The sequence below is a fragment of the Echinops telfairi genome, unplaced genomic scaffold, assembly GCF_000313985.2.
Source record: "Echinops telfairi isolate 266 unplaced genomic scaffold, ASM31398v2 ScPeMD7_3509;HRSCAF=4178, whole genome shotgun sequence".
Classification (NCBI taxonomy): domain Eukaryota; kingdom Metazoa; phylum Chordata; class Mammalia; order Afrosoricida; family Tenrecidae; genus Echinops; species Echinops telfairi.
Window position 1 is genome coordinate 233,380 of NW_022107407.1, and position 12,174 is coordinate 245,553.

Consider the following 12,174-nt stretch of genomic DNA (forward strand, 5'->3'; position numbering starts at 1 on the left):
CCTACCATACCACCCAAAGAACCCTTACTTATTTATTTAGATATTTATTTATTCATTTATTCAACCATATCTTACATGTCCAATATATCCCATTGAGTAGGGTTATATAATCATTGTTATCAGCTCCCTATTCCCCCCTTCCCAACACTCTATTCCTCAGGGAACCGTTACTCCTGTTACTGTTTCTGCAGGGTTATTTACCTCGGCTTTCATGTATCAAATGATCTTAAATATGCAAATTAACCTGCACAAATCTGACATGATTAATAAAGTAAAACAAATGAAAACCATAATCGTAAGGGAAGGAAATATTAAAAAATTATAAGATAGTTATTTGGTCCATCTGTGCTATACCACACCCTGGATTTGTCATTCTTTCCTTGTGACCCTTCTAAGAGGGACTGTTCAATTATCTTGCAGGGGAGTTTTGGGTCTCTCCTCCATCTTTGCCCCTGTACACCGATTTGGTTGCTTGTTTTTGAACTTCTGATACCTTTTCCTGTGAACACTTCATGATCACATGGGCTTGTGTGCTTCTTCCATGTGGGCTTTCTTGCTTCCCTGCTAGATGGCCTCTTGTTTAACTACAAGCCTTTAAGATCCCAGATGCTATATCTGGCACCATCCGCTTTCTTCACCACATTGCTTGTGCACCCATTTTGTCTTCAGTGATAGTGTCAGCAAGGTGAGTATCATGCAATGCCTCGGTACAAACTGCTTTTGTACTGAGAGAAGATTTACGTAGAGGTCCAAAGTCCATCTGCTTCCACGTTGCATTTGCATGTATATACATATATAAGCAAATACATATATTTTTTAATTAAAATATTTTATTGGGGGCTCTTAGAGCTCTTATAAGGATCATACAGCAATTATATCAAGCATATTTGTATATATGTTACCATCATTCTTTTCTAGACATTTACTTTCTTTTGAGCTCTTGGTGTCAGCACTTCTTCCCCCCCACCCCCCTAGCCTATGACCCCTTGATAAATTATAAATTATTATTTTCATATCCACTGACCACTGTGTCCCTTCTCCCATGGTTCTGTTGTTCATCCCTGGGTAGGAGGGAGGGTGGAGTAATGTGTTGATCATTGCTATTGGTTCCTCCTTCCTCCCTCTCCCCACCTTCCCCCTACTCTTCAGGTATCACTATTCCCATTCCTGTTCCTCCTTTCTTTTTTTTTCTTCCCACTGTCATACTTAACCATCATTCACCTCTCAGTAATACTTCTCAGATTCAATTTAATTGATCAAACATGACCAGAAAAGCTACACCCTCCTTAGAACCCTTTAGCCATCATTATTGGCTCACTGCTCACCTCCCCCTCCCTCCTCCCCGCCCATGCCCCTCAGGAACTGTCAGTCCAGTGACTCTCCATAAAATTGCTTATTCTGACTATCTTGTATAGATAGGCACCAAAAAAAAAACCCCAAAAAAACACCATACAAATAGTCACAAGTCTAACCAGGTTTCTGACATAGAGGAGATGAATGTTTCTCTGTTAAATAGAGAGCAGGACATGTCATAAACCATCAGTCCAGTCCTTATTTCTTTCAGGGTTACATATCCTGGGTTCCGCTTACCGAACAATACATACACCCTTTTAGTCTTCAACATTCATATCTGAAAGGCAAGCATTCTGAAATTCCTCATTGCTATTCCTGCAGTCAAGGATGAAGTGGTCTAGTGCCCCTCTCCCCACCCCCCACCCCAGTTACCCCTTTGGCCTTTCAGTGTGGTCCCCTGTGAGTGATCCCTAACCAGTTCAGATGAGATGCCAAGTGCTGCCCCCTGAGTCAGAAGTCTAAGATTGGGATTCTTCGGGGACTTTGTGACTTTGCTTCCATCACTAGTCTGTTGACCTCCCCTCTTGATTTGCCTCCTTGTGGGCACTGTATCTTCAGAGCTGTCCTCTGCAGTGCTGTCATCTAGGGAAAGGACATCACGTCCTGGACTGAGGCCGGCTCTGCTGTCATCTCTGAAAACATGCTGCTCCGAGTAGGAATATCGCCCTCAAGGATTGGCACAGTGGAATGAGGCCTACTCTTGCTCTCCATTTCCTATGGCAATGTAAATAATACCCGCCTCATGGGTTGGTTAGTGCCCTGACCCCTCATTGCCATCATTTTTCTTACCCCACCCCTCTGTAGGCCTTAATGGCATATGAGAGGAGTGGCAAAAGATGCCTTTCAACACAGGTGCTAATCTTCATCTGTTTTTGATGACATGATTCATTGGGTTTGGTATGGCTCATGCCAGAATATTTAGTTCTCAGCCCAGGAATTTTGAGTTGTATGCTTTTTCCCTATTCCCATTTTGCTGTTTGAACTTACCTCAGTGGACTTACATTGTACTTGACCTTTTGTGCATGATATCCTCCTTCAAGTCTTTACACAAAATGAGGTTTTTCATCATTTCAGTTCCATCACTATTTTTTAGGGATGTGTAGTATTCCATTGGGTGTACACCTCAGAGTTTTTTCATCCATTCATCTATTGATGGAAATTTAGACTGTTTCCAATTTTTTTGCAATTGTAAACTGTGCAGCTATGAACATTGGAGAACAGATGTAGAATCATGCATGGTCTATTTCTTACTTTGGGGGGGTATATGTCCAGTAGTGGAATTGCTGGATTATATGGTAGCTCGATTTCCATCTGTATTATCAGATTGCTTTCCACAGTATACATATCTACAAGATCACCAGCAGTGAATGAGAGTTCCTATCTCACCACACCCCTTCCAACATTTGTTGCTTTCTGTTTTTTTGAATTGGGCTATCTTTGTGGGTGTTAGGTGGTATCTCATAAATACTTTGATTTGCATTTCCCGAATGACTAATATCAGGAACATTTTCTCATATGTTATTGGCCATTTGGATGTACTCCTTTGGAAATCTGTGCAAGTCTTTTGCCCACCCTGTCAGTGAGATATTCGTCTCTAAGACACTATATAAGTTCAATGCAACTCACATACAAATTCCAGCATTATTTTTCAAAGAAATGGGAAAATCTGACTACCAACTTCATGTATAAAGTGAAGAAGCCCAGAATTAACAAGGAACTTCTCAAGAGGAAAAACAAAATGAGTGGCCTTGCACTGCTTGACTTTAAAACTTATTATATAGTCATAGTTATCAAAACAGCATGGTATTGGCATAATGATAAGATACTTGGATTAATGGATAAGGACAGAATATCCAGAAATTAAAACAGCATCATACAACTGATCTTTGACAAAGGCCCCCAAAAATATCAAATGGGAATCAGATGCCCTATTTAACAAACGGTGCTGTAAAACTGGATATCAGCCTATAGAAGAATGAAATACAATCATTCAATACCTCACTCCATATACAAGAACAAATTCAAAGTGGATCACTGACCTTGAGGTAAAACCCAAAACTATCAGGATCGTCAATGAGAAAATTTGGACAAAGTTAAGAACCTTAGCACAGGGCGGACGTGGGCTATCAGAAATAAGGAAGGCTAAACACTCATAGGAAGGTAAAATAGACAAGTGGGGCTTACTAAAGATAAAATGGAAAGACTTCGTCAAAAGAGTAATAAGAGAGCCCAGAGACTGGGAAAAGATAGTAACGACATGTCAAACAAAGGGCTTTTTACTAAAATCTACAGAATCTTGGGAGCATGCTAATTGTTTTGACATTCTCATGATAAAACTAAATTATAAAAATAACTTGAACATTAAGACAACCCATTGGTATCTGGTCAATTTTAACTCACAAAGACTCTGTACGGCAGAGAAGTACTGCCCTGTAAGGTTCCAAAACCAACTGCCATGTCTATCTCCAGTGGAGAGGTCGGATACTTTCCAACCTCTGCTTTTTTAGTTAGCAAGCTCTTTAACCATAACACCACCCAGGGTCTTTAAACATTGAGCAGAAGTTCCAGAAACTCCATGAATTGAGATTCTTCTAATGATAGTTTGTTTGTTTGTTTGTTTATTGCAGAGCATGTTCCAGGCTTTCTTTGCCTTAAATGTTCCACTCCTATTTTTGTGTATCTGTCCACAATCAGCTTTTCTTTTGAATATCTTTTCAGATCTTTTAGTGAACTTGCCTCTGATTCATTTTTCCTTCCTTGCCTTGATGGCCATTATCAGCTTTTTTGTGCAAGAACTGACCTTTTCAATATCCTTCTCAGTATCTTCCATATAGTATATTTCATAATATATATTTATTCAGTAAATTTCCCCAGCATTTTTGTTGACCTAACGGCTAAGAAAATGGGCGTTTATGGTAGGTCCTGGCCCAAATTTCAACTGCCCTTAACTAGCTATGTCACTGGGCATGTTGCTTAGCTTCTTTGGCCTGTACCCAGGCTTCAAAATTAAAATGTGACTAATGCAGCACTTTAACTATAGCGTTGCATTGAAGGTTAAAGGAGATTGCTTATGCAAATACCTTGCATGGTTCTTGGCATGTGGTAAGTATCTAGTTAATGGTCGTTGTAGTTGTATTGGTGGTTGGTATTTAGTGAGTATTTCAATGTCATTTCCGTTTACTTTAGAGCAGAATTTGATGGCTGCATTAAAATCATTTCATCTTTGTTGCTAATGGATCCTCATTAATTTTCTTCTCATTTCTGTGCTTCAGGGTTATTGATTTAGGTGTTATGACTCCCTGTGATAAGATACTAAAAGCTGCTCTTGACCACAAAGCAGGTACTATGCAACTATACTTAATGGGCATTTCATGGAATGTTGCTTCTTCCAAGTATTGGTCAGTGAATAGTAATGCCTCAGCTCATGTGGGACCAGTGGGACATTAGGACACCAGGTGTCAGATCCGACATGGGAATTGTTCTGATTACCATTTATAATGCTTGTTGGGTATGCTGATTATGTTTCAGTGAAACTCCTTTATAGCTCTGGAGATGGGGAATGAGGATACGTTATTACAAGGAAAGTGTATGAGATAGTCTGTGTCTCATTTTTTTTTGTTTGTTTCCTTGGAAATGGTAATGTTAGTTTGTAAGATATATTCTACTGAGTAATATTCAAAACTCTTAGTAAGTATATTATTGCAGCTTAAAGTTACACATAATATTAACCAATGCAAAAAAGCAAGTAAAAAGCCCCTAGTTAGAAATAAAGTCATAAAAGTAGAAATTAGAACTCCATGTTAGGTCTTGTGGTCTTAATGACAATTTTTGACCTATATTTCTTCACATATTTTCTCATATTCCTTCTTCTTTTAAAATAATAGATATAATTGGTCTGTCAGGACTTATCACTCCTTCCCTTGATGAAATGATTTTTGTTGCCAAGGAAATGGAGAGATTAGCTATAAGGATTCCATTACTGATTGGAGGAGCAACCACTTCCAGGTACGTCTTACTAATGAAATTTTTATGTGAGTGTAAATTCTCTTTAGTTGTCAGTGTTTGAAAACACCGATAAAAGCTGTATTGTTTTGTTTTATCTTATGATCTTGACTAGTTAGTACATGTACTAGTACATAAAAACATAAGCATTCTAGTCTTCAGTTAAATAAGAATCAGAACATGTTTGGAAACTCCTTTGTGATTCCAAGACTCCTTGTCTCCTTTTACTTGTAGTCTTTTGATTTTTTTTTAATTCTCTCACCTCCCACTTAGTTTCTGATATTCCAGTAAATGCTAGTTTCTCTTGAAGTCAAGCTGGGTAGAAAAGTCCATCTTTTTCCACAGAGACTTTGCTTAAACTTATGCCTGCCCTGGTCTTGAAGCCAGGTGTCTGTAACAAAACTCAGACCCTCTAATTGTTTAGAAAGGTAAGTTCACTGCCATTGAATCAATTACTCATAATGACACTACAGGGCAGATTAGAACTGCCCCATTTGGGTGTCCACAAGATGTCAGATCTCTACAAGAATAGATAGCCTCATCTTTCTCAATTGGCGCATTTGGTGAGCTTGAGCCACTGTACTTGTGGTTTGCAGCTCAGTTTGTAACCCACTGTACCACCAAAGTTCCTTGAAAGCTAAGTGAACTAAAGGTTCTGTTTAGGAAATCATTATGAAAAGGGAAATCTTAAAAAAAAAAAAAGAAAGAAAAGGGAAATCTTCTGGGGACCTTTTAGTATAAGTAATGAAAGGGGATATTTTCAACATCTATTTCAGGATCATTACTCAATTTGATATTCTTGGTCATAGTGGTATTTGATGGGAGATATGTTAATTATGTATACTAGACTTTTTAATGACAGTTCACTTTGGCAAAGAACACCAAGCTGTAGCATTGGTCTTGAAGGTGCCACATACATTGTGATCGTTACGCTTTTTGGTCAAGTTGGATAGGCCAGGATGCTCAGTGCTTTAGCCAGTTAGATAGAGTAACACTACCCATCCCCCACCCAACAGCGAGATCTTGAGAGTGTGTCTTTTTCCAATGTGCTGTGGAAAAACTTGCTTGATTTTTGCTGGATGTGGGTACTGCAGTTGGCTTGTCAACTGATTGTCAGTTTGTTGAACTTGACCCAGCAACCTGCTGTATTACCTACTGATCCTGGAAATCATCAACCTGCTACCTTTTAGCTGCCAACCTCAGATTTATTCGTCTCTGGAGTCTGCCATCTGATCTGCTGATCTTGGGTTAATCTTCCCCTGTTTCTACTCAAGTCAAGAGTAACCTCCACTGACCCCAGACTTAGAATTTGTTATGTGTCCTTTATCCATTAACTGCTATTCTTACTAAAAAGTAGTGTGGTTATTGTTGTTCATGACAGAAGAGTGCTGCTTTTTTCTGAGGAAAGTGTCATCCACTAAGAAATGTGACAAGATTGTTCTCAAGAGCTAGGGCTTATAGGGAGGGGCGCGAGGAATGAGGAGCTAATGCAGGGGCTCAAGTGGAAAGTAGATGTTTTAAGAATGATGATGGCAACAAATGTGCTTGGCACAATCGATGTATGTATGGATTGTGATAAGCATTGTACGAGCCCCCAATAAAATGATTGGGGGGAAAAAAGAGATAGGGTCTACTATTGATCACTGGGGGTTTGATAAATAGTCTTGGGTTATCATTGCTGATGTCAGATGGATCTTGTCTCAAAGTAGAGAATACTGGGAATATGTTTATTTGTGTTTTATTGACTTTTAAAGACATTCGACTTTGTCAACCACAATAAACTATGGATAATCTTGAGAAAAATGGGAATTTCAGAACACTTCACTGTGCTCATGAGGAACTTTTCCATGGATCAAATGGCAGTTGTGTGAACAGAACAAGGGAATTATATGAAATCAAGAAAGGTGTGCAAAGGTTGTATCCTTAGAAAATACTTGTTCAGTGTGTATGCTGAGCAAATAATCAGAGAATCTTACTTATATGAAGAATGTGGCATCAAAATTGGAGGAATACAGTCTGTGATATGCAAATGACATAACCTTGCTTGCTGAAAGTGAGGACTTGAAGCACTTACTAATGAAGAGCAAGGATTGCAGCCTTTAGTATGAATTAAAACTCATGTAAAGAAAAGCAAAATCCTCACACTGGATATCATATTTAGTAAAGTAGATATCCAGCAAAGAAAATAAAGGCCCCTCAATGAGATGGGTTGACACCATGGCAGCAACAATGTGCTCAGTCATAGGAACAATTGCAAGGGTGGCCCAGGACTAAGAATTATTTCCTTCTATGTTGCATAGGGTCACTATGGGTTGGAACTGACTCTATAGCACCAAACAACAACAGTCTTGGGTATTTGTGGTTATAGTGTGAATGTTAATGAACTTAGGAAAGAGTGCTTAAAATCACTTTTAGTTATTACAGTATGAAAAAGCTTTCAAGACGTGGGTTTAAATAGTATACAAGGGTACTCTCACTCCCCGCCCCCCAAGAGTAGTTAACTCTTAGGTGGTGCTCTAGAATGGTGGTTTATATTAAGCATCTTGATGTATTAGAATAAGTGTAAGGGGAGGAATCAAAAAAGTGTAAGAGGAAAATTGTTTGAGGAGGATGAAAGGAAGCAGAAAGAGGAGGGATCAAGAGGTGTTAATTAGTAGGTTAAAAATAAGGAAATTACAACCAAAAAACATGGCTTATTTTGCTATGATGGGGTAATGGATAATAATATTTGAGAGAAACTAAGGAAGAAATTGCAAAAGTTATGTCAGCTTTTGATTTTATGAGGATGAGAATGAAACAACGATAATGAGAAGAAAGACAAAAAATAGGTAAATCGCTGTGAAATAAAAGTTTAAATACTAAAATTAAAGAAGGAAAGGACAATAGACCAAAGTATTAAAAATAAAAATAGATAAACAGTAATAGAATAAGAAACAGAAGAGCTGTTGATATATGTGTTTTTAGGTTCTAAACTTTGTCCAGGAGCTTTGTCTCTGATGTGGGTGTTCACTTGTGGACTGAAGGTGTGTTGAGGGACTAGAACACTAACTAAACTGAAAGCAAAAAAATAAAGTAATAATAATTTTTCCCTGCTCTTATATGTGGCACCAGTTGGAGAAGTCCTGATTGTGGATGAATTATAATAGTGCAACACTTTGTTTTAAAGGGGGTATAGGAATGATCAATACAGAGGAACAGCAATACTAACAAAAGAACATTTATGGTCTAGACCTTATCCTGAAGGGAAATAGAACTGTATGGATCAGAGGTCTTTTGAGCAGTTGGGGACAGTGTCTGGTAATATGTTCTTTTACTAACTTATAGTCTTTTAGGATGTCAGGGCAGGCTTGATATTGAAGCTACGGGAATGATGGTGGTGTCTGGTATGGCTGAAAGTGTTGTGTTTTTATGACTTATGTTAATTATATTAAGGATCGAGTCTGAGGGGATGGAGTTTGCTCTTTTTGAATGAAGGAAGTGATCAAGTGGGGGTGTAGGATTGGAGTTTCTACCTAGGCTCTATGCTCCTTTTTGGTCAGACCTGTGTGCTGTCTGATCCAGCTGCCTTGCCTCACCACACGTGCCATGCCATGCCTGTGGACCATTTTACTGTGCCATGCCTTTCCATTCAGTGCCATGCTGTACTGCCTCATTGTGCTGCAGTTTGGGGTGTTTTCATGCTATGCTGCCTGTGGGCTGACTAGTCTCCCCTCCACATGCAGTCACACCACCAGTCAGCCACCTTTCATTGCCACACCTTGAGGTTCCCTGTGACTTCCATTGTGTTTTGCCACACTATGCAACTTCCCTCTGCTACTCTTCACCACACCTTGCCTTTCTACATTCTGTTTTATTGGCCTTAGGGGCTTAGTGGCTATGTGGGTTGGAAAGACTCTTAGTATATTAACTGACCCACAGAAGTGAGTCTGATTGAACGGTATTGTTGTGTGGGCTGCTTTGCTGTTCAAATTCCTTCTTGTTATATAAACTTACCAATCATATTTTTTTAGGCCAGGTTAACTGCAGAAACAGATCTAGTGACTCTCATATATGTGTAAGAAAGAACTTTATATCAAGAAGTAATTGTCTATCAGGAGGAAAACATCCCAGACCAGTCCAACTCAAGTCCTTAAGTTGGATATTAGTCTATGAATCCCTCTTCAGAATCGTGCAGCTACATGCAATGATGCAGAATGCAAGAATATCACCAGCTGGTGGGTGCAAAGTCATGTGGATCCAGTGGTGGTGGACGCATCTCCAGGGCTCTGGCAGTAATCAGGGTCCACCAGCAGGAAGGTGAAAGCAGAGAGGAGGCGGGGTGGGGAATTCCCAGGGCCCTGCTTATAAGAAGGCCACACACACAAGGAGTCACCATCAGGCTGTGACACAATTGACAGGCTAAATTCCACCCCTACACTTTTCTATATCTTCAAGTTAACATGAAATTATGTTAACTGCCACCAATATATTCTTAGAAGAATCCTGATTTTGTTTCTCTAGAGAACACTCTATAATACAATTGGTAGTAAAGAGTGGTTCTGGAGAAATAAAATCATAACTATGAGCTTCCTGTATTGATTATCCTGTCTGATTAGCCCCAAAGGTACTGAGCATGCCACACCTGCCCCTGAAAGCATACATAAGGCTTCCACTATTACTAAAGAGGGTGTCAAGTGGCAAAGTTAATATCCACAATATCACCAATATATATGAAGTGCTGGCAATAGGTGAGACTCTGGGTGATCCTGAGTTTTATATTTTTCAGCAGTTTTGTCAGAATGAGAAGTGTAGGGAAGCTGGTTGGTTAGTATTCTTTACAATAGAAAACGTGATCAAAGAAAGGGATGATCTCAGAACCTCAGAAGCACATTTTAAATGAAGAATAAAAAATATGAAAGCTTTTGCATGTGCTGCAAAGGAATGCCTTCTCTCCTGTAGTAAAAGAGCTGTTAATAGTGAAACCCAAATTCAGTCTTATCATACAAGTATCTGAATTACAGTGCCAGAGGACGCTGGGAAGATGGTGCTGAGATAGAGTCCCCTGTCTAGAACTCCACTTGCCCAGAAATCAACTACAAGTTTTTCTATGATTAATACCATCAGTTAAGACCTACTCTAGAACACCTATCTCCTATTCATCCTACCCACTCAACTATCACTGTCTCCTAATCTCCACACAAGATGATTTCCAGCTTCTATCTGATTCTCCTCCTCTAACTTAAAAAAGCCACCCCTGCCCTTACAGAACCCAAAATCTTAAGCATCATCTACAGCTGGACCACCGTGTCTCACAAACAACAGCCATCAGCAGCGATCACAAAAGATCAAGAGCAACAGAAGCCAGCACCTGATTTACCCAAACCCAATGGAATACACAGAAAAGAAGCCTTTGATCTGCCAGAATATAATACAGAAAAAATGATATTTTGGGCCATACGAGAAATCAGGGAACAATCCTGAAAACAGAATAATAAATTGAGATACTAAAGACATGGAAACACAAATTAGCAATGAGTTAGCAGCCATGAATTACAGTGCCAGCTAAATTATAAACCTAGAATGGTGTCTGTCTGTATTAGTCCTGGTTGGCTAGAGAGACAAATTCATGGACACCTATGTGTGTAATAGAGAACTTTATGTCAAAGAGTAACTGTATACTAGGAAAACATCTCAACCCAGTCCAGATCAAGCCCATAAGTTTGATATTAGCCCATATGTTTGGTACCAATCTATAAATTCCTCTTCAGACTCACAGGACACATGCAATGATGCCAAATGCAGGAACATTACAGGCCAGTGGGTGGAAATTCTGGTGGATCCTAGTAGCAGTGGAAGCATCTCAATGCTGGCAGGGGTCTCCACGTGGCTCCTCCAACTCCAGGGCTCTAGTGTAGCTTCATGTTAACTTTAGTTAATGAAGTAATTTTAAGGATTAAAGGGTCTTTGTTTTGAAGTACTATCAGTTTCAAGTTATGGTAATAGGGATTTGGGGGCTGAACCAGCTTTAGAATAAAATATATTACAAACAGTAATGGGAGTAATGATTCCAAGAGAGTAGGTGAAGGAGGCGAAAGGGGGGAAGGGAGAATGGATAGCAATGATAGTGGAATACCACCACCACCCCCCCGAGGGGGGATAAATACCAGAATAGAAGGCAAAGGGATAGTATGAGAAATGTAAGATATGTATAAATAATAAAAACACATAATATATAAATAGTTCATGGGGGTGGTAGTGTGGGAGGGGGGAGGGAATAAAAAGCTGATACTAAAGGGCTCAAGAAGATAATGTTTTAAAATTGTTGGTGCCAATATTTGTACATGTCCAACATATAATGGATTGTTATATGTAAGAGCCCCCAAAGAAATTATTAGGCCCACGGTTCCTGATTAACATTGCAAGGTTCCTGGGGACCAAGGTGTGTTAGTGTCCCCTTTGAATAGGGGAGGAGCAGCTTAAGAGCTTTGGCCTGTGATAGCAGTGCCTCCTCTCCTAGTCCCTGATGCTGCAGGGTCCCTGGCTATTGTATTAATTTAAATGGGGGAGGGGGGAGAGGGCCAGCCCCTACCGCTAGTTGCGGGTTCAATAATGCACAATTGTATGGTTGAGATATATAAGCATTATATTAAAGTCATTGAGAGCATGAGAGATATTACAATAATGCAGTCAAAGACATTACATGGTAGTATTGCTCACCTCAGCCCAGCTTGGTGGTCCACGTGGATAGAGGGGTGTTAGGGACCACACAAGGCTGCAATAACAGAAGAGGTTTTATTATGCTAGCTTAAGCCAGGGCTCGAGTCCTCAGGTGCTTATCTG

General features: G+C 39.6%; 1 protein-coding gene across 2 annotated transcripts in view; it reads left to right on the plus strand.

Moving 5' to 3' along the window:
• MTR (5-methyltetrahydrofolate-homocysteine methyltransferase) overlaps nucleotides 1-12,174 on the plus strand; it is a 179,638-nt gene that overhangs the window by 128,154 nt on the left and 39,310 nt on the right. For both annotated transcript variants that reach the window (XM_045294252.1, XM_004709823.4), the window contains exons 23-24: nucleotides 4,626-4,693; nucleotides 5,238-5,358. In XM_045294252.1, coding sequence (XP_045150187.1) covers nucleotides 4,626-4,693; nucleotides 5,238-5,358 — 189 coding nt within the window. The remainder of the gene's footprint in view (nucleotides 1-4,625; nucleotides 4,694-5,237; nucleotides 5,359-12,174) is intronic.